Source organism: Denticeps clupeoides, chromosome 8 (assembly GCF_900700375.1).
Source record: "Denticeps clupeoides chromosome 8, fDenClu1.1, whole genome shotgun sequence".
NCBI classification, from domain to species: Eukaryota; Metazoa; Chordata; class Actinopteri; order Clupeiformes; family Denticipitidae; genus Denticeps; species Denticeps clupeoides.
Genome location: NC_041714.1, coordinates 949,151 through 972,921, shown reverse-complemented (window position 1 = coordinate 972,921; position 23,771 = coordinate 949,151). Strand labels below are relative to the sequence as shown.

Below are 23,771 nucleotides of genomic sequence, written 5' to 3'. Positions count from 1 at the left end.
CGAGCACTATTGTATTTTCTGAGTTAGACTAATTAGGATTGGGGCAAGGCTGTTTGAATGTGTGTGTGGATGCAAGATCCACACGGCTGTTGGAAGAACATGGTGTTTATGGAGGAATGGCGTGACTTTGCCCCAGGATGGCGTCAGGGCCTCTGATTTAGTAGGAGCTGTGTGTTTCTGTGTGTGTGTTTGGACATGTCCACTCAGACCCAAGCAGGCACAGACAACCTTCTGCTTTCTGCCATGATGATGTCCTCTATTTATGGCAATGGGGCAGGGCCCTATCCATGTCAGGGTCAATGAAAGCTGCTACCCAGCATCCCTTGCAGCTGTTGTAATTAATTCAGACATGATATGGGGCAGCATCTCTCTCAAATGTGTTTTGGGCATCTTCCCTCTGGTGAGTCATTTCTCTCTAAGATTGGGCGCTGTCTCTCTTTCAGTTGACCTAGAGCATCCTGGGGTGTCACATATCACTTAATGAGGGGATGTAGTGTGATTGTGTGTGTGTGTGTTTGTGTGTGATTTATTGGTGCTTATTGTATTTCTCAGTTATACCAGACAAGGACGTGAATGGATTGTGTGCTATTTCAATGTGTTTGTGTGTGTGTGTGTTTTTGCTTGTGGTTTGGTGAGTGCTCCAACAGGTGTATTTTGTGCTTAGGATGGACAGTGTGTCATGGTTTAATGAGTGAGTCATGCAGATCTTAAAAGAAACAAACCTGTGTCTATCTTATGTGTCTATGATGCTCATATTGTTTCCATGCTGACTGTTGTGGCCCATTCATATGTTGTGAGAGTAATAAAGTTTGATCTCTGAGGTCAGTACGACGTCTGAAAGACTGGTGTAGCAGGCTATGTCCTTCTCTGAATTACTGTAGGTGGAACCACAGTCTTGTGGTTCTTCCTGTGGTTCCTCTTTCTGCACAACATAATGATCTGATCATCATTTTATTCTCTTTGTCCGTGCTTTTTCTGAACCTATTCAGAACCCAGTTGACTGTGGGAGGAATCAATCCACAGCTCCCAGATCATGTTATGGATGAACTGGAAACTCCAGACCACCAAGCCAAACGATGTTTTATAAAATCAAAAACCTAGGACCAGTGTGTGAGATCAGTGTGTTAAACCATGTGGTTTGGTTATGGTGCCTTTAGTACAGTTTTCTTTTTTTTTTTTTTTCTTTTTTTCTTTTTTTCCCCTGTGCTCTGGCAGTACATTTTTTGATCCTCTAGATGGCAGCATTGCTACATGCTTGGCCGTATTTCATGTAAATCTCAGCACTGCCAAGGTCATGTGCCAGTACGTGTCTATCATACATGCTTGATGTCTTCATAGTCACTATAAATAGACTGTAACCTCACATTTAAACCTATTGATTGCAGTGCGTCTTTTTGATTTCCTTCACTCTCTCACTCTTCTCGCTCTCTGTCTGCTGTCCTCTGACCTTATTTTAACAGTATTCCTTTCCTGCCTTCCTTCCTGGTGTGTTGTGTGTTGTGAAACGAATGTTTCTCTTAGCAGCAAGCATACACACACACACACACACACACACACACACACACACATAACCCTTTATTACTTTATTTACTTAATTATTAGATGATTAATTACATTACTGTGCAAACAATGATGCTGCCATTCATTCATGTTTGGGTGAGAAGTTGAAAGTGAAGCGATTGTCATTGTGATGCACAGCACACGGTGCACACAACAAAACAAGTCCTCTGCCTTTAACCTATCACCCTTGGTAAGCAGTGGGCATGTGTCCTTTTTTCCTTAATAAAAAACTAAATTTACCAAATAAGCCACATTGGCCATAAATTAATCACTGATAATGCCATTTATAACCACTTGCCTTTTTTCTGTCATTCCTTGTACCCTGTCAGTATTACTGATGAAGCCGGAGCATCCATCTACAGTGTGAGCCCAGAGGCCGTAAAGGAAATGCCCGACCTGGACCCAAACCTAAGGAGTGCAGGTAGCACCGCACTCATCTGACACTCTCCTCTGTCCTTGTCTGCAATTCTTATTTACTGCATCTGTGCATATTTATCCCCCTACTGCTGCATGTCACATTTCTTTGTGACGTTTGTCATGATACACTGTGTATGCATTGTGTATGTCTGCAAATATGTCTTTGTTATTAAATGGTGAGTGTTTCTGCAATTAATATAAATGTCTCTTGTTCTGATCATGCCTTATTTATATTTATGTGTGTGTATTGGTGCTGGCATTTATATCAGCAAATTTTGCAGTGAGTGCAGATTTAGTTGCTTCTTTACAAACGATAAATATTTCATTAAAAACTTTGGAAAAGTTGTGCAGTACATGAGTTACATTTATACGTTACATTCATACATTTTAATTACATATGCTAAAAATAAATGTTACTTTGTGTGTGAAGCTTGGGGGTTACTGCTTCAGTTATAAGAAAATCTGAAAATTTTATTTTAAACAAAACCTGTTATGGGGTATCTGTATTCACAACTAGATTGATTACAAACATTTGAAAAAGTCCATATATTAATTAATCCAACAGGGCTGATGAATGTTATGCATGTAAATTAAATGCTGGCTTTTTTATACCTTAAAATGTATTGATAAAAATGACTTCCGTCATAGGATATTATTTATTTATTTATGTCTCTAAGCACACCCATTCTCTTCAGTTCTGCACTAGAGCTGAGGTGAATGTCTAAACTGATGGCCTGTGTTTGGAGATGATGCCGCCGTTGTTACGTTTTGTTACATCAGCACAGCGCCCTGCAGCATCCTTCACTATCTACAGCCTGTCCCAGGCATGCTGGTGTCCATATGGTTTTTAGAAATGAAACAGTGGGTTCAGGTCTGCTGGAGTCATCACTTTGTATGTACAGTCCAGCCAGGTCTCAGGACCACACAGCATCTCACCCTACTTTGCTGCTGTCTCCCCAAATGCACAGATCCCCTTCAAAACCTGGAATTGGCTCAAATGCTCCCAAAAGCAGGGAAATAATTCCAGACTTCCTCCATAAAAACAGTAAATCTGGATGTCCCATCATAAATTTTTTTTCTGGTCAAGTGCGTGAGCAAACCAGGGGAGCTATATTTATCTGCATCAAAAGCCGGAGAAAATCGGAGTGCTTGGAGTGTCTGAGTGTATGTCTGTTATGTTGCTGTGGGTTTCTGTGTTAAATGATGTGCTTTGCATTAGTTTTGGTGAATGCATCTACATGGATATATTATTGCTGCCTGCGTTTGCATGTTCTCACGTTGCTTACACAACAAACCACACCCACCCCTCGATGTAGACATACATCCCTGGTAACTACACACTTCTGTTAGGTTTGTGTGAGCCTCACAACCTGATATCCTTCCGTTTATGTTCATCCTGGAATAACCCTTGCCTGCCCAACCCAACCATTACTCATAACGACAATCCCTACACGCTGATAACACGTCACACATCTTACAGAATGTGTGTGTATCCACAATGCTGACCGAACAATCAGCACTCAGTTGTTTAAATGTAGTTCCTGTTTTGGCTCCTGTTTGTTGTCTGGATTATAGACATGCATGCCATTTTCAGGTTTTGTGACGCTGTTAATGTTCACTGCATAGTTCACTGCTGTATTATGTGTAGTGCAGACATGGTTCTGGTTCTTGAACATTGAGGAATAAATTAAGTGTCTTTTCATTTTGTATTTATTTTTCTGTATTGGGGATGTTTCTGTTTCCAGAGATGTCCTCTGATGAAGCTGGTATTTAATATTTAATAACTAACAAAATGGACAGGAACACAGGAGGCAAGACCTTCAGCTCAGTGTTGTGTTTTTTTGACTATTCAGGTACAGTTTTGATGTGAGATTAATGAACACTTCCCATGTGCATCTTTTAAAGCTCTTCCAAATGAAGGCTTACACAGTATTACTGATCTTTTCTCTTCTCTGTTCTGCTTTTTGTATATCTGACTGCATTATTCTATCTATCTCTCAGTTCTTCTGTCTTCATGCCTATCTTTCTGCCCCCACTCCTGTCTCTCAGGGAATCTGCTGCCTGTAATAATATTTGGGGAGGGATGGGGTTTCAGTCCAGGTTCTTGTTTGGAGCACAAATCTTTCCAGTGCTGATAAACGCAGAACTCTGCTTTGCCCGTAAACCAGTGTTGTAACATCCTACCTACACACACACACACACACACACACAAAACACTCCAAGTCAGTTAGAAATTGGCTCAGGACTGAAATTGTGAGGACTGATGTTGGGTTGTGCTGACATGATCATGAAGGATGAAGCTGAGCGGCGTTTACTCCGCAGGGAACCTTTTAACTCCCCTCGTTTCCTGTTTGTGTGGACTGGGAAGGCCTCACACCTTTTTGTTGTATGAATTGACTGATGGTCAACTGATGCGGCCGGAGTCGCTACCTCCGCTGATTTTTATCTAAGGCCAAACAAAACCGCTTTTTTTTTTTCTCGCACACCCAGCCATCTGTGCTCACCACACTCGGCCATGTTATCTTTGGCGTCTTGGCAGATAACGTTAACAAGAGCGCTGTGCCTCTTGCTCCCTCTAATGGGGTTATGATTTGTATGTAATTGAGTTTTTAATATACTGCTCAAAAGATTAAGGGTACATTTAAACAACACAATGTAACTCCAAGTCAGTTGCACTTCCGTGAAATCAATCTGTCCACTTACGAAGCAACACTGATTTACAATCAATTTAACATGCTGTTGTGCAAATGGAATAGACAGAATTATAGTTAATTAGTAAGACATCCCTAATAAAGGTGTGGTCCTGCAGGCAGTGACCACAGACCACTTCTCATTTCCTATGCTTTCTGGCTGATGTTTTGTAGTGTCCAGAGAATTAAGGCGCTACCAGGAGACAGGACAGTACAGCAGGAGATGTGGAGAAGGCCGTAGGAGGGCAACAACTACTACTACACAGTACTGAGCCTCACTTTAAGGACATTACATTAAAGTTGGATCAGCCTGTAGTGTGTGTGACTCCAAATCACACTCAAATCACATCAAATTTAGCAACCTCCATGGGTTGCTAAATTTGATTTCCATCAAACATTTGTGTGATTTTGTTGTCATTACATTCAACTATGTAAAGTATAGTGTGAGAATATTTCATTCATTCAGATCAAGGATGTTTTACTGTGTTCCTTTTATTTTTCCCTTTGATCAGTGTATTTGGCTCTGGATGATCTCCTGGCTTTTTGTGTGTGCATGTGTGTGTAAAAGTGATACTGAGACATTTTGCTGCCAAAAAGACAGATGAGTATCTGCATAAGGACACATCAAAGCAGCAGATTATGTTTATTCTCATTTTATTTATTTACCTTTTATTCAAAGCGTAACATTCAGTGTGAGGGCACAATTTCATATTTGTGTAGTGTGTGTTATTGACTCTAATAATGTGTTTGGCTTGGGAGTGGTGATGCTATCGCTTTCTGTGGTTGTGGCTGATGTTGGATGCCGCCACGCGTTCAGCACTCCTCACTTGCTTCCTTTTTGTTGATGTAATTTTTTTTCACCCAGTGCACACAGAGCAGTACAGAAGAGACTTTTGAGAGTTTGCGACGAGCATGAATGTGTGTTTGTGTTGTGCACTGCATGCTGCAAAGTTTTGTAGCAGGTGCCAAGGCTTTTTAATTGATCTGGGGCCCAGTAGTTCATTAACATAATTAATGTGCTGCTTTGTGATGAAGTGGGCAGGGCCTGCCTCTAGGCCACCCTTCTCATGTTTATTGTTAATCACATCTGCATAGATAATCAGCCTGTAATCAAGTCAGGGAGTTTATTAAAGCCACCCTGCTCGCTGCCTCCCGAGACTCTGTCCCCTGCTATCATTGGATGGTTGCATCTGTCTGTTTGTCTAGTCCCACCCACCTGTCTGTTGCACATTCTGTCCATTTTCCCATTCAGTTTCTGTTGCATTTATAAACACTTGCCCCAAGGCAGTGTTGTGTTGATTGTATTTCTCTCTCTTTCTCTCCTTCTGTCTTCCAGTCTCTGGGGATTATAATAAAATATCAAAACATAAACAGTTAACCCAACTGTGTGTGTGTGTGCCATATTCTGGCGGCACATTAATGGCTATGTTTGTGTTTTTTCAGTGTCCATTGGGAGGCGTGTGCAGGACCCATTAGCAGAGCTCGTGAAAATCGACCCCAAACACATCGGCATTGGAACCTACCAGGTTAGCCACATGACCCAAGACCCTTGTGAGATACAAACACTCCCTCCCTTTTGACCTTTACAATGGCTTTGAGGTCAAGGTCTGTGCAATAAGGCTGTTAAAATTGCGGTCTTGGTTCTGGTTCAGGGTCAGTGTAGCGCAATTTGAACAGGCAATGTTCTGTATAACTGGTTCTTTATAACTGTATAAGATTATAAACTAAAATCCTTGAATTCTAAATTAGCTTTCAAAATATAGAATATAAAAATATATAAATATGGGGTGATCAAAATGTGTGACTAGTTATTTTATCCATGATGTATTCATGGTTATTTTAAAAATGCACTAAAATTCATTCTTAAAAAAAACATTACTTTAAGTAATCTAATTTTAGAAGCAGTTCATAATGAACTCCCAGCATTAGTTTATCCAGGATTGCATCTGATCCTACACCAGCAGTGACATGATGCTGCTGAATTAAGGACATTGATGGGACTTAGGCTCAGATCTGGGATCAGACTGGCACTCAACGAGATGGAGTTTCAGTATGAATGACTGTGGCGGGAGAGGAGAGCCCATCCCAGTCCGGCTGTTTTCTTTCCCTGCGCCTGTGTCATGAGTAATCCTGTGCTCTCCTAAAATTAATTCAATTACACCTCCCAGTAGCATCATATGTTGACACAAGGCTGAGCCAAATTGGTGTTTTTTTGTAGGTCCCACCACCAGATTCTGTCTATTTCTTGTCTTTCTCTCTCTTTCTGTTAGAAAACATCAGTCTCAACTCGGCAAGACCTCATGAGAAAATAAATGCAGATTAGACTGCTTGAGAAATGGTTTATTGCTTTATGCGACTGGCAAATGGTTGGTAGAAAAAAATGTGTGCATTGTGATTTGGAGTTTCCAATGTGAAAGAAAGCAAACAGAAAGCCATTCTCCCTGTTGGTGGATTCTCTCTCTCTCCGTCTTTTCAGAGCTTTTCAATTAAAAATACATGACGGGGTCTCTTATCAGTATTCTGATATTGAGGACAGTTTTTAATTTGTTTATTCATTTGCTTATGTTTGTGGGGGTTTGTGTCATGGGAATGCTTTTATTTACATTATTAGGAAATTATTAGAATTATTAGAATGCTGTCAACAAATGAGAAAACGGCACACAGACACATAGACACACACACACACACACATCTATATGTGCATTTTTACATAGATGTATAAATATAAACCAGCACACGAGATTCTTTAGCAAACACTAAAACGCAAATGTAAATTTAAATCATAAGTATGTATTTCATCTTGATTATAAATACATTGTCATGTGTAAACACTCGCAGACTGAAGGTCTTGCTTGAGGGCGCGGTCCATCTCCCATGTCGTCTGTGCTCGGCCGTCCTCTCTTCCACTCTGGCCTCCTCACAGGAACTCTAACTCAAAGCAGATGTCCAGCCCTGCAGCCTCACATTCTGCCTTCATCCCTTGGGTTGAGACCTTGGTCCCCACCCCCCACAAACACCCATAGATTTCCTCCTTGTTTTCACACACACTCTCTGGCACAGAGCATTGGTGAACTATGGAAGTCTGGGTGAAGCACTGATCCTCACCGCTTCTAAGTGCTTATGTCCAAATCACCACTCTTCCATCTAGACTAACTTGTGGCAGTGCTGGTCAGTCCAGAAACCCTGGTGCTGACCAGCACTGCCACATGGCCCCAGGTTCATCTGAGCACTCGGTGGCGGGACTTGGTGGCGTGGTGCTGCTCTGTCAGTGTGGCTACTGTTTTTACACTGCCACATGATCTGACTGAGCTTGGAATGCCAACTTTAGACTTATGCTATAATTACAAACTAATCACTGGAGTTAAATATTGATTTTATATCCATTCTTAATCAGCACATTTTTTATTAATTTCTTTTTGAGGCATCATCATTAAATATCTTTTGGATATTTTAAATTGAGGATTATGGATTTTAAAAAACTGTTTTCTTCAAATTGCAATCAATTTTTGGAGTGGAAATAATAGGATTGAAATCAAAGGCAACTTGTTCCAGTGAGAAGGAAACTGCTGTCTTTAGTTGTACATGTTGTTGGTAAATTTGACATTTGTGTCACACATCTTGATCTGTAATATATGCTCAATCTGTATACACATGGAGTGGAGTGAAAAATTTAAAATGTTTATATCTGTGCATGCATAGATATAAGACTCTACTAGTGCTCATATAAAATCTATGTGTACTGATTTACTCATAGCCAATACTAATAAGGCTTTGCATTAGAGAGCTGGGGTTCTGAAGAAATATTGCGATAATAATAGGGAAATGCTCAGATTTGTTAGTTATGTATTTATTGTTGACTTTTAGTATTGTTGACTTTAAGACCCCGTGTTTTAGCAGGACGGGCCGCACCTTTCTTTCCTTTCAGGACAGACAGGTTGACTCCAGTCAGGCTCCCTGTCTGCAGGAATGGAACAGCTGCCTGCGGGTTTGTGTCTACTGTGTCATTCCTGCTTTTCCCGTGGTGCTTCAGCCAGCCACTCTTGCTCCATCTATGCCCTCTCTCCCTTTTTTAATACTTGAAAAAGCCACCAAGTTGTAACAACTGCCAAATCAAACACAAGGCTCTCACATAGCACCTTTTTTCCCTGCCCTGATTGACATGCCTGATGAAGTAAGGAAAATACATGGATGAGTTTGTACCGAAAAAAGATGAACCCACAAAATCAGATTGGTAAAAGGATCTTGCTGAAATGCCGTTTTACTCGGGAAGCAGATAAGAAATATAAACCCTAAGGCTGCATGTTTTTCTGGTTTGTAGGTTGCGAAGAGTGCAGTGATTTTAGTTCTTTTTGACAGACTGAGGGAAATGTACTCATTAATTGTCTCATTAATGTTCTCAAAAAAGAACTGTAATTTTAACACTGTGCATTCTTTTTATATCCACTGTAAGTGTGTGAGAATGGCAGGCCTGTCTTTATTTTTTTTATGCTCCCTTCCCAGTGCACTCTGGATAATTTCACACAGGTGTTTTGACAGGACAGGTGAGCCTGCTTCAGGCACTCAGGTGATTGTGATGTCACTTGCATGATTGGCAGTGCTCCTTCTTCTGATTGGTGCAATGTAAATTGGTGGCCTCGGGGTGAGCAGGAAGAGAGAATGTGAGGTGAGGGGTTGATCTTTGGCGGTGTGACACTGATTGATGACTCGGCTGTCTCCTCCAGCGTGGGAAAAGCTGCAACGCTCACAAGAGAGCTCTGTTGCATTATGATGTCTGAACAAATTATTTTTACAAATTTAACCTTATATCTTTACTCTTCCTAGAGATATGTTATAACCCCTGGCTGTTAAAACCTCACATTTACAGACACGCTCTCATAATTTCTCAGTATTATTGTAATTTTTTAATGTTTGATTGTTGTTTCATAATTGAAGATGAAGCAGAAATGAGGTGCAAATCAAGATCAGATATTTCAATATATTCATTAGAAAGTCTTGAGAGGAGACTTTCAATTTTGACTTGTAAGCTGCTGGGTGGTGCTGTGGTGACATCTCTCACTTGTTCTTCAGACATTAGTCTGTGCGACCTCTGTTTGAGTCTAGACTGATGCGCTCTCACTGAGATCAAGTTACAAATTAATTTGCCTTCCAGATAATGGCAACTGATATTGTGCATTTCCTTGTGGCTGGAAATTCTAAATATTCCCCCTCGTTTAAATGTGTGGCTGAATATCTGTGTATCTTTTCTCAGTTTCTCATGAGGTCATGTTTGTGTGTTGTGCTTAAATGAATTTATGGTGCTGTGCCCTAGGGTGCAGGTGTGAGAGTCATGTGTATTACGATTAGCTTTAAAACTGTCACTTTATCCGGTCTCAACCCTGAAATAGCCTGTGGAACATATTCATGAGACATTGTAGTTGTTACTTAGTAGCCTAGATGTCAACTAACTATCTGACCTAAGTCCAGGAGATTGGTGTCTGAGCCTGACCTGAACTGAAAACCAACAGTTGATTAAAAGTGCTTTAATCATGGATTCGCTACGTTTTTTTTATTATTATTATTATTGGGTTTTTCTTTGCATTGGTAATGTAAACAGCTTTACCGATCCACCTTTGATCACTTACTAACTCACTTTCTGTAAATGCTTAGTCCTACTCAGGGACACTGGGCACAGGGCGGCTCTAACCCCGTACCACTGTCCCTTCACAAAAAATAACAACGCTAAAGTGAGTCGCTAGAGTGACTCCTGATGCCATCCACCACCTGCCAGTTTTTATTGGTGCTTGAGCTTTTTGCTTGTTTTATAGGCTTCTGGTTAACCGGCCCAAGATTTGGATTCATTTAGCTTTCCTCCACATTTCAGCAGGATGGGTTTTAATTTTAGTGAAAGGTTTTCAGGTTGAGTGTGCTAGCATCGGCCTCTTTTACATGGCTGGGGCTGAGGGGATTGCCGTCATAACTCCTGTTTAGTTTTGACTCAGGTGTTTGAGGGGCCTACGCAAGACCTCCAGACTGTCAGCAGGCCGCCATTGTGTCTTGGCTGGCCAGCGTTGTGTCGGATGCCTCTTTGTTCCCCATTTTATCAGGGTTTTTAATGTTCTGCTGAAAGTGCAGTTCTTTAGTTACACTGGGGGTGTTCAGGGTTGATGGGGTGTTGAGGGGCTCTTCGTGTAAAGAGATCTCCTTCAAACAACTTCTGTGTTTTCCTCTTCTGGGCAAAAAGTGCTCTCAGAGCCTGCAGCTGGTTAGGGCTCCTGCTCTTGGTCTCTCTCTCTGGAATGGCTGATTGACGTGTCAGAATGGCAGGTTTTGGGTGGAAAAAAAAGGCGAGAAAGCTGTGAACGGAGCTGAGTGCAGACAGAAACACTTTGTTCTGTTGTTGGGGCTCATCCAAGCCAAACAGGACCTTGCACCTGAATTTAATCCTGCTGTGTGTGAGTGCGAGAGAGAGAGAGAGAGAGAGAGACTGGTTCTTGCTCAGTTAGCTATTGAAGCAGTTTGTGTGTGTGTGTTTGTTGAGCCTCTGCCAATTTAATATTTTCATTTTTGGCCTTCGCTCTTCATTACTTTTTCTTCGTTTCTGTCTTTCTACATCTTGGAAGTTCAAAGGAAGAACGTGTCACTAACACTACATGACTAGAGAACAGAATCAGCAGGTCATCTGTTCTAGTCTCCAAAATGAAAAGTCTTACCTAACACAAAAAATTTAAATACATATAGGAACAGGTTTAAAGAAACATTAATTATAGTAATTAACTGTAATTTAATCATAAATAAAAAATAAACTACAAACACTGTTCTGAAAAGGTTTTACTTTTTTTTTTTAATTCATTGTACATTTACAGCATTTATCTGATCTGTGAATACAGTAAAATATTAAAACTTAACTTTATGTTAAAACTTTACAGCTCCATGCAAATAAATGACACATTTTATAAAATGATCATTTTATTTGTAAAGATTTATCATCATGGTGTTTTTTTGTTCTCCAATGCCCAGCTTATGGTGGGAACCTTCACTTCTTCAGTTGCTTGGAGGTTCCGGAGGTTTTCTTTCTCAGTGTGTGAGCGATAATACACACGCCAGTGCTGCGCTCTCTCATAAATTAACACCGCACTCGTATACGACTCTTCTGGCAGCCCTGGAGCTGGTGTTTTTAATAAGCGCTTATTTCTGGCCCAGATGATTGATTGGCTCCTTAGTGTTTCCGTTTTGCTCCAGGGGACACTTTTTGGGTGTCTTCCCCTCTCCTCCAATCTCTGTCTCCCTCTGTCTCCCCCTGTCTCATGCTCTCAGCTCGTATACGGTGAGAATTTTTACCTTTTCTGTGCCGTAGGGCTTCTGAGGTGTTCTCCGGGTTAGGGTGCAGTGACACTGACGCTGAAACATCTCACACCCCTTCCTCTTCAGATTGGGCTTCTGGCAGTTGTTGAGGCAGAAACTGATGTCCCGCCATTGCAGAAGACAGCTCCTCGGCCGTGCCCTCAGGCTGCAGGCCTGTAAGACCAGGAGCTTTAGTCAAAGCAAGGGCGGTTAATCCCTTATCACCACAACTGTGACCTGTGATTCCATATGACCACAGTAGCTGCTTATTATTATTATGATATCACAAATTGAGCAAAACTCACGATACTGAAAAGAAGTACAATTGTCGTCTCAGCTTCATTTATTAATGAAAATATTTGTGTTTCAACCCCAGATTACTTTTGAATGTCTGAAATTGTATTATGTCACCTTTAGCAGAGCTATATTTCCATCTAACAGAAAATGGGCCAAGGTTATTCTCATAAGACCATGACTTAGGGCTCATGTGACCAGAGTGACAATAGAACCTACATTGATGTTAAATGTACCACTTCAGCCAGTTAAAACCTTCCTCCATGCATTGTTCAGCCTTACCTGCATTCCATAGCTTGGCTGACGCCCCAGCACCTTGGGTTTCATTCGGGGGGAGCGTCAGCACGTTCCTCAGCATTTGTTGGATGGGTGGGTGGGGGTTCCCATGAGTGTCGTTCTCGTGTGAAAAAACACTTTTGGTTAGTGTCACATTACCTGTGCTTCCCACTCGTTTTCACACAGGAAGTGATGTCGTGTCATAAACAGGTTCATATTGTTTTTTTTGTTTTTGTGAAGTATGTGAATTTTGATCCCCTGAGTCATGTTAATCACACCTGTAGTTGCAAGGTATTACCACTGAGCGCTGCTATAAAGTCTGTACATGCTGCTTTTTTAATTGTTTCCAGTGCCGTTTTTGGTGGCACCATGTGAAGGTCAGCAGAATCAAGTTCAGTGCTGCTGAATTGAATGTGTTAACACATAATATTGTAAAAAATGTATTTATATAATGTTGTTTGACATCTATGCCGGTAATAGGAAATAGTCTGACAAAAAGTAGTGACATGTAGCTGGACTGAGGGTCTTCCACAAATAGTATAACATGAAGTATCTCTCTCACACACATGCACACTTCATGGTCTGAAGTCCGCTGTAGGTCACCTCACACATGCTGGGCCAGCAACCAGCCACCCTTCCTCCACACAGCTGTCAATCAAGCTGTCAGTCATCCCATTAGTCCACTCAGCAGGACTGCTGTCACTCTGCGGCTCTCTTTTCGCTCCTTCCACACTTTGCCTTTATCCTCTCTTCACTCATTTCTTTGTGTTTTCTCTCTTCTGTCATTACCTCATAACCCCCCTCCCTCCATCTTCTGCCAGTCAGGCAGCCCTTCAGAAACAAGTCACTGTTTTCGTCACTTTACAGATTGCAAAGAAGCCCTCCATTGCTGGGAGAGTCCGGTTTGAGAAATTTAAATATCCTGTCAAGCTCCTCAGATTAAAAGCTGCAAACAGCACAACTGTTCCTATAATATTTAACATCCTGGGATTAACTTTCCTAAAGCCTGTGTTAATTAATAGCATTAAGATGCCCATGCTGCACTGTGCATAACACACTGCCCCACAAACAAGGTTCTAATCAATATCACAGTTACTTTCTTTTCTGTCAATCAATTAGACAATGTTAAGTAATTAACCACACATTTTGCCACACATAATTGTCATTTAAATATATTCATTTATGGATAAATTTCAGCAGTTAATGTGTTAATTTTGACAGTCGTAAGTACAACTTCTGCTGGTCATCCTTAGGTTTGTTTATTTTTAAAATTCAACTTCTCTGTGTTTTATGCACCGAGCAAACCATAAGATGCAATAAATTTCATGCAATTTCAAAATTATGATCCATTTATGCTTTAAATTCTTTCCATGAATCATGTTCTTTTGAAGAATTATTGTTATGTTTGGCTGAGGTTTTTTTTTTTCAAAAATACCTCACTAAAAATATGTCTTGTTGTTATAGTATATTGGAGACGTGTAACAAGGTTCTTATTTCTTTTAATTTTTTTTTTTTATTGCTTCTTTATTGCTTTATCTGTATTTTCTTCTTTAATTAAACCAGATAGTGATGATGGCGTGGTATGGATTTCAGCCGTCCTGCTTTGAGCGGTGCTGGGCTGAGTGCTTGTTGTTTCTGACACTCTGTTGGAGGGATCTGCCGTTGTTTTCAGGGTCTAGGAGGTTGTTTGCGCTGGACAATATCGTGTTACATAGCAAACATGGGGAGGCACTGATTGTTTTCTCAGCCCATTCCTTGTTGGTTTCTTACGCTCTTTTTGGGGTGTAAACTCCCTCCTTTCTGAGATTGGTGTTTGGTATGAGGGAGTCTCTGTAGCAAACAGCTCTGCCCCAACACCAGGAGAAAAATATATATCTAGCCTGATGGCTGTTTATTGTTGTAGCCTGTGTGTGTGTGTGTGTGTGCTGTTGTACCTTTCTGTATATTATTTTAGTTGTGTAAGCGCTGTGAGTCTTTCCATTTGTATTAATCACAAAGTATGTATTCCAATAAATGTCCTGACCTAAAGCACACACACACAAAGTATACACAAACACACAATTTAGCCATTTATTTGAGTACAAGGGGGGTACACACACCCACCTTCATGTGGATTCCACGAAAATCTCTGAAAGTTCCGTAACGTATTTCACACACAGGAACACACACATTTGCCCTCACACACCCCTATGTTTTGGCTGCAGCTGGACCAGTCACCCGCTTGTCAGAGAGAAAATGTTTTCAACGTAACACTGACTCAGCATTCTGGTGTCCATTTTACACAGATTGCTGTGCATGTAGGACAGAGTGAGATGTGGAAAGGACGTCACACCTCAATCATTAGATCATTTCACATATCATTTTAATCAGCGATACAGTTTAGGGTAAATGACCATACCAGAAGCCACACTCGTTTCTAAGCAGAAAGAACTGCAGGGCTTCAGCACAGTAACATGTTCCATATGCCTGCTGACCCTTCTGGAGGAGCGACAGGACCACTCAGTGAGCACCATTCTTGCCTAATTTCTGACAGTTACAGATTTCTGTTCCCTGTAAAATCCTCCTTTGACGTGTGAAACTTCGACTGCTGTTAATTTGATCAGCTGCCTTGGTTTAATCCGAAACCTGTGTGGAGTGGCTTTGAAGTGTCACTGAGGCTCTCCAATCAAAACAGGACACAGGCCCCTCTTCCCCTCTCTCTCTCACTCACTCTCTCTCCTACTCGCTTGCTCTAACAGAGGTGGTGGTTTTTGGTGTATTGACCTATAAATTGCAAGGTATGGTGGGTAAGATGCTTCAGTAGCCGCAGCCTGCTCCTCCAGCTGCTTTGCCTTCAGGCTGCAGACCAAAGCCCACATCGCATCAGCCCGAAACAACCTGTTCATTTCCCCCGGCTGGGCCACTGGTTACGTCTTTCTCCTGCACTTCAGGGTGCAACTTATTGTGACGATGATGATCACAGATTGCCTTCAGCTCATAACTGTAAGTGCAGGAACAGACTTGCGTTAAGGGTTTAAACTGAATGCGAGGAAAGTGAGCCTGTATTTGTGGAAGTGTGCATGAGGGATCCTGGGATCGATTGGCTATAGAGACAGAGTTTACTGAAGAATTTCCTGACCCACTGAAATGCCTTTTGAAAATGCAAAAGATGTGATGCAGACATTTTAACCTTACATTATCTGACATGATTACAAGAGTGATGACTGTATAAAGAAAAACCTCATAAAACGTCTCAAAAGTCCTGGTATATTACCAGTCATGAGAGTATTTTTTTTTCACAAAAGATCTAAGAAAAGCAAAAAATCAACAATACAAAGAAAATACAAATATACAAATGTGTATAATTACTGATAAAATTCAAATATCTTTTATAAAGCATTACAAGCAATTAGGCTTTCATTCAGTGAAACAGGTGTAACTTGTAACTTAGACCCGGAATGTACAGGACTAGATACACAAACAATGATGAACACACACTCACACACACAGACAGACAGACAGACAGACAGACACACGGACGCGCAGACACCAACATGTTCAGTAATGGCTGCCGTCACTCTTTCCAGCACGACGTGTCTCAGACGCTGCTGCGGGCGGCGCTGGACGGAGTAGTGCAGGAGTGTGTGAGCTTCGTGGGAGTGGACGTCAACGTTTGCTCCGAGACCCTGATGAGGTAGAGAATATTTTCCAGCAGCAGTCACAGCATGGCAGCCCTGCCTCACCCTCTCCACCCCGACACACTGTTTAGTCTGACACACAAACACACACACGCACAACTCCAGAGTCCTCATTGGTCCAACGGAGGCATAGTTGCTGCCATTGGCTTCCCCTTCAAAGCTGTGTTTGTTCGCTGAAGAGCAAAATCAAGTGTCACAGTTGACATAATTCCCTTGAACTGTCTGTGACCTCACCCACCTGCTTATACTGTAAACACAAACACAAAAAACAGTCTGTATACACAGACACACATACACACGCACACACACACTCACACAGTTTCCACTTGCACAAGCGTTCTCTACGCACACGCAGACACACACGTTTACAGGAAAGACTTTTTATACGATTTTGAGTTGCAGCATGCAGGGATCAGGTCATCTGTTTACCTGACTAAAAATGAGTCTGGACCCGCCGCTGTTCACTGTGTTCACCGTGCCGCCACCACAGCATGCCTCCATAGAGCATGGTGCAGTCAACCCCTTTCTGACTAATTCTTTTCTCTTTGTTCTTTTATTGTTTACGTACACACTCATGTCTAAATTCATACTGCGAATTTAGAGACCTAATTCTGAATGAGTAGAAATTCATGAGCAAACTGTAGACTGGTACAAATCCGCAATCGGGTACCATGGCACACAATTCAGAATGTTCTTGCTTTGGAGATTTACAAATTAATTTGTCAATTGATTATTGTCCATCATTTTGTACATCTGGGGTCTTGGGTGAGTTTGGCAGAGAAACTGGATAAATCCCATCACTCACAATCAATAAGTGCACTAATTTTCAGGCACGTAGCAGGTCTGAATGCAGGCCGGGCACACAACATCATAGAATGGCGGGAGAAGAACGGGCCCTTCCTCAACCGAGAGCAGCTGAAACAGGTGAAGGGCCTGGGACCCAAGAGCTTCCAGCAGTGCGCTGGCTTCATTAGGATCAACACCGAGACGGTGCAGAGTGCCACCAGGTACACAGACTTCTTTCTCAGTTGCTTTCATGTCCTGGTCATGTCACAACCAATAGGAACATATGCTATCTCTTTTATCTGGACTAATTTATAAATATATAAATAATATGTAGTGTAACCAGTGTTAGGAAGATTACTTTGGAAACATAATTTGTTACAATTACAAGTTACCTTGTTTTTAATAGTAGTGTAATTATTTAAAGTACTGTAACTAATTACTTTTTCTTCAGCCTGCATGTGAACAAAGTTCCGCAGGTCACAGCTAGGGGCGTGAACCTTCACTGGTCTCATGATTTGATTAGATTACAATTAACAATGCCTCGATTATCGAAGAATCATGATGCATCCAATCCGATTTTTTGTGTTACTTCACATTTTGTTTTCAATAAAATCTGGCATCAGGTGAACGCGCATTGAACGACAAAGGTGTTCAAAGGGCGTTCACAGTCACTACCGGCACTACATTTTAACTAGTATTTTAGATTCTAGTATGACATCATTATAATATAATATAATCTCCCCCCTTTTTGGATTTTTGTGTTTATGTTGAGTTCCAGTCTACATGAATAATTCATATGCAGAGTGTGACTGACACATCCCCCACTTAAATGTATAAATACGTTGATTCCCTGTTGCTGTGATCCTGGGGTGTATTGTTGGTCTGGCATCAAGTTGCTGAAATAATATTTGTTGAAATTCCACCAACTCCTGTTTAAGTACAGAAACTGGCATTATTGAAAAGTTTGCGTTAAATCACGTTTTACTCAAGAACAGACACGAGCATTATTTTAATTAATTAAAACCTAAATACCCTTTTTATTTTATTATGTGCTACATTGTTATGTACAAAGGCTATAATATGAAAGAATAGGTTATGCTTGTATTTTAAATTCAGAATGTACCTGCAGTACATCAGGTGCTTATATGTGACAGTGACACTTCAACTTATTAGGGATCGCTTGTTTTATTTGTTTTCAACAATACACTTAAACAAAGTAATTTATGTTGGTATTTAATTATTAGACTATCTGCTTGAGTTTTATATGGGGATTATATGGGGAACCTCTCATAATTAATTGGGAATATGCTAAATTACCTTGTTTACTCTCTGATCTCTTGATTGAATTTGTGCAGTGAAGCTAAAGCACACAACAAACCAGTAACAAATAAAGGAAAGGGAAAGATCATCGGCACTGAACTAAACCCACTGGACCAGACCTGCATCCACCCAGAGTCCTACAGTACCGCCATGAGGTAGGAGACATTCTACTTACATTATTCTTTCTATTAATGTGAAATTTCCTCTCTTATTGCATATGTCATGATAGCTGCATTAATACAATGCAGTCAATATTTTTTCATCCACAATTCATATTCTTCTGCTACATTTAACTGTTATTATTTAACAGTTTTATATATCCAATTAATATTGCTGCAATGTATTCATCATAATCTTAAATATCAGAGAATCTGATTGCAATTTGCTATGTCCATTGTTACAGACTTTGCACATTATAAAATGTATTGATTAATCACAGAAGTCACAAAGTAAAATAAATTCTTAGATCTTTTGTGAAAAAAAAAAATACTCTCATGACTGGTGTTTTATTTGATGGGGCTATTCAAAATTATTATTTAATGGTTTAATGTACAATTGACATACATCCGCATATTTCGTTTCATATATTTATTCTTATTTATTTTTAGAGGTGTGTAATATATTTTAATACATTTTATACACACACACACACACACACACACACACACACACACACACACACACACACACACACACATATATATATATATATATATATATATATACATACACACACACACACACACACACACACACACACACACACACACACACACACACAGTATTAATTAATTCATTTATGCTCATTGTGATCTTTTTTAATGAAAATGCTTTGAACATCTGGATACTTTTGAGAACATTTACCCTGTAAGTGTGGACTTTTTGTGTATCTGATTTGCTATAGTTGCTAGGTGGACAGCGTGTGCCCATGTGGTATTTGGCCCAACTATGCATGGGCCTTCAGTACACAGTTGCTTGCAGCACTTCACCATGACAGGGCATCTAACCAGCTCCCTGCTTCTGTGAGGCCTGTAATCTCATCAGGGTGAAGATTTTGAGTGTGTGGCTGGCAGTTGTTTGTCATAGAGAGATGCTGATCGGTGGGAGATGCTGGGTGGATTAAATGCTGTGATTTTTAACAAAGAGTCACTCAGAGAGCTGCATAACTGCTACTGGCTGGAGACAGGATTCAGTGTGTGTGTGTGTGTGTATATAAAAGAGGGTGAGATCTGTGCTGCTCTGAAATTGTTTCCTATGCGGTTGTGTGTGTGTGTGTGTGTGTGTGTGTGTGTGTGTGTGTGTGTGTGTGTGTGTGTGTGTGTGAGTTTATCATCATAACATTGCTTTTTGTAGGCTTTTTAGTTTTCAGAGCTTTTGCCATGAATTTGCTCTTATACAGTTAATAGCATTATTTTGTGGTTATGAATTAATTTCTGTGATTTGGAAGTAAAAGACATATTTGACATAATATCTACATTTTCAAGATCTTTTTGTTTTGTAATACAACTTATAATTTAACAGAAAAAAACACAACCACAACCTCATAAATTATTATGTAGTCAATTATACAGGTAGGTGGGTGCTTTTTCAGACATTTCAGTGTAATAAAGTACAAGAAATGTGTAGCATGGGTAGGATTAAAATGTGACCATACAGCTTAAATGTGTGTGTTTTAATGCATGCACAGACATACAATTTTGTGTTTTTTTTTCTACATTTTTTTTTTTTTTTAAGTAATTGCCACATGTGTATGTGAGAGAGAGAGAAAAATAGAATTTACATTATATTTGTTTCTTTCCCTGCTTTTAAATGTGTGTATGTCTAATGCTTGCACACTCGCACATTAGTTTTTTTTAATGATTAGACAATGGAGCTGATTTGCTGTTTGAGTACTATATGCATGTGTGTATGTGTGTGTGTGTATGTGTGTGAGGCTGAGGTCAGAGGTCTACTAAAGGCACTTAGGTGTCTGAGAGGCGGCATATTCAGCCTGTGATATCTACTCAGGAAAAAAAATCCCCCCTCTGTTTGGTTTGTTTTTCTTCCCCCCAGTTCAGCCCCATTTGCTTCTACACCAGGCAGAACTGCATCCCTCGCCGACCTATCGATTATCGCCCCATTCTGTCATTACGGAGTGCCGCTCTAATGGCCGCTCTCCCACGTGCGCCATGTCATCAGCCGTGCGCAATATTGTTTTTGGAGGTGAGTGCGGTGATTAAACATGGCAGCTGCTCTCGCCGTGGGGAGGAGGGCGGGGGGGGCGGTGTTCCGACTCATTGACGACGACGGAGGATTCACACTGCTGCCTGGGGGGGTGAGCGGCGTGTGAGCCAGACATCAGGGCCGGAGCGAAACCCTGGTGAGGAATGGCTTTATAACAACGATGACAAGCTGTGGCCCATTTCCCATCACTCATTTCACTTAAATCCTTATTTTTCCACATGGTCTTCTGATTCTTGTGTTTTTAAGCCGACAGCCGCACATCACCATTTTTTGATGATGCAACCTGATTTTGCATAGCCCTGCAAAATCCTCCTGCCACTCATCCCACCAACAGGATATTACAGCCCCTAATATCAGGCCAGATGGAGGAGGGTAGGCAAAAGCCTTAAATCATTCACAGATTTTGAACTGTGGAGGTGTTTGGCCGCCCTGTCAGCGTGTTGGGGGGTGCGATTGTGTTGTTGTGGCGGTCTGTGGGAAGAAACCTGGAGAGGCAGATTGTGTTGCCTGAATGCAACGAATCCTATACCCTTGACCCAAAACACACACAATTCCACTTTGACCCCCTGGTGGGCAGACCTGTATAGATTCAGAGAGATTAAACCCTCATAGCCCTGTCCTGTCTGTCTAGTTTATATCTGCTGTTCTAATCCTCTAGATCCCCTTATTACAAGAAAACATTAGAAATGTAGCTGACTCGTTGTTGAAATATAATGTCGCAACATACACTGTAAATATAATTTATCATTATAATCTCAATAGCATTTCCAGCTTTTTTTTTTTTTTTTATGATTTCGCATGTCCGCGGGCAGATTTATGCAGAGATCGCTGTATGGGGTGCATGTGTAGAGGGGAGAAGTAGGCCCGTCATGGAGCTGCATCAGTTTCTCACCTGTACCGTGGTCTAGACCCCGGGGGTGGGGGTGTCTGGAACGCCTCTGTACCAGGGCCCACCCAGTGTCACTTTCCCTCTTTCTGTTTCCTTCTCTGTCTGTCACAGCCACACACTTTCAGTATTTAGTCCACTTGAAACCTGCTTTTCATTAGGCCCTGTGGAGAGAGGAAGAGAGAGAGGGTCTCTCTGGGATCTGCAGGCCAGTGGCGCTGGGAGCTCCCTCTACCTCCTAAAGCGCAATTCACTGATCGGGTGGGTTTAGTCAGACCCCTGGGCCCCGACGCAACCTGATCTGAGGGGCTCAATCACCCAACATACTCACAGACACACACACACACACACACACACACACACACACACCCTTCACTGTGTTCTGACTGTTCATAAATCAACTCAGAGTTACAGTGTGACATTGGGGAGAGGCAACTTGGAGCACAAATTGGTGTGTGTGTGTGTGTGTGTGTGTGTGTGTGTGTTTTGGGGTCTACATGTAGACATTTCTACCACAAATTCAGATATTTGTGTGTGTGTCTGTGTGTGCGCGTGCTGATTGATGTACTGATGGATTTGTGGGCAGCTCTCGCAGGGCCGCCTGCGCGTTGGGGTAAAGCGATCTGCCTTCCACTGCTAGAGGAGACGCCAGATCTCTACCTGAGGGAGAGGCTGGAACTCATCAGAACAGAGCGTTGAGACCTGGTGTGTGTGTATGTGTGTACGTGTGTGTGTACGTACAGGATTTTCAGCACCCCGTAACTCTTATAGCCAATGCTGAGACGAAGCATCTTTTTTTTTCTGGTGGCATTGTTTACTTACATACATTGAACATATAACTATAAAAATCAGTAATTATTGAGATCATTTTGCTTGATGGAAAATATAGCAAAGAATGTATGTAAGTTATTCCAATGCATGAATGGTGAAAGTTATTTTATAATACAAAAATGATCATGTGCAGTGTACTTGATTCAAAATATTTCTGTATTTATATGAAAAAAATCTTCCATAATGTTTTTGATCAACAGTTACCACCCATTTCTTCATTCTGGGCTCTTAAAAGTCACATATAGAAGGACCTCTTAAAAGAAAACATGCTCTCAAGGAGACCTTGAATTTTTACAAAAAAACAAAATTCTTTTATTTTCATTGTAGCAACAAGACATTGTTAAATTAATAGGTTCAATTTCCTGCTGCAGAAAAATAAAGCAAAATGTTATCAAAAATAAATAGGGAGTAAAATAAGAACCAACAGCAGAACAAGTTCTGTTCAAGTTCATGTGAGGCACATAATGACGGTATGTGTATTCAAAGCCACAATTTCAAAATAAAAATAATAAAACAGTCATGATGAAATAATTGTCGGCATGATAAAATAACGGCATTCTTTAAATAATGTGTTAATGGGATGTTAACTTGCAAGTTAACATGTTAACATGTTAACTTGCACAGCTCTAATGTATTAATGTCTTTAAAATGTTATCATTATAATTTATTTAAAATTATCAGGTTTCTTGTACACTGTTTACCAGTAGTGGTTGTATAGGGGGTGATTTGCTTATTGCCCAATTTTCCTAAAACTCATGATGTCTTAGCTACTTATTGTCTGCAGGGCCCTAATTTCAGTTGTAGTTGTCGAAGTGAGGATTTATTCACACTGTGTTACTGTACCATTAACCTGGTTTCAATGCCAGTGTGAATGGATTTAGATTGTGTGTGCTGGCGTGTCTGTGTGCATGTACATACATAGACACAATTATGGCACAATGCTGCATTTACAGCCTCTCTAACGGCAACAGGAAGTGGGTGGGGCCTGAACCTGCACCTGTCCTGTCAGTCAATACACAGACAGCTGCAGTTCCAGGCTGGCGTCAGGGTGCAACGGCGACGCCCATCTATCAACAGGGCTCCAGCATGCAGGTCCCAGTCAGCTGTGGCCCCACATTCCTTACACACTCCTCCAATCCCTCATCCACCTCTACCGGACCTCTGGCCAGAGTCACACCAGCAACCCTAAATTCTCCAGGATTGAACTGTCACATACTGCATGTATGTGTGTGTGTGTGTGTGTGTGTGCTGTTGGAGACAGTGTGTGTGAGTGTGTGACTTATGAGGGCATTAAGGTACTTTGGTTTTTATTGTACTGGCTTTTCCTCAAATTACACCAATGTGGACTGTCAAGGGTGATATGGAGGCCAAGTACACGTCCAATGACAGGCTGTTCAGAGTCCGAACATGTGGTTTATTATTCAAATCTTAAAGTCCCAAATTTATCCAGTGTCACCTTAATATATTGTGCAGTCTGGAAACGGTTATTTT

The 23,771-nt window shown here is 41.0% G+C and overlaps 1 protein-coding gene across 1 annotated transcript in view; it reads left to right on the top strand.

The window, feature by feature from the left end:
* Positions 1-23,771, top strand: part of srbd1 (S1 RNA binding domain 1) — a 61,622-nt gene that overhangs the window by 28,408 nt on the left and 9,443 nt on the right. The window contains exons 15-19 of the mRNA XM_028989582.1: positions 1,890-1,981; positions 6,111-6,193; positions 16,124-16,230; positions 17,065-17,241; positions 18,376-18,495. Of these exons, the coding sequence (XP_028845415.1) occupies positions 1,890-1,981; positions 6,111-6,193; positions 16,124-16,230; positions 17,065-17,241; positions 18,376-18,495 (579 nt within the window). The remainder of the gene's footprint in view (positions 1-1,889; positions 1,982-6,110; positions 6,194-16,123; positions 16,231-17,064; positions 17,242-18,375; positions 18,496-23,771) is intronic.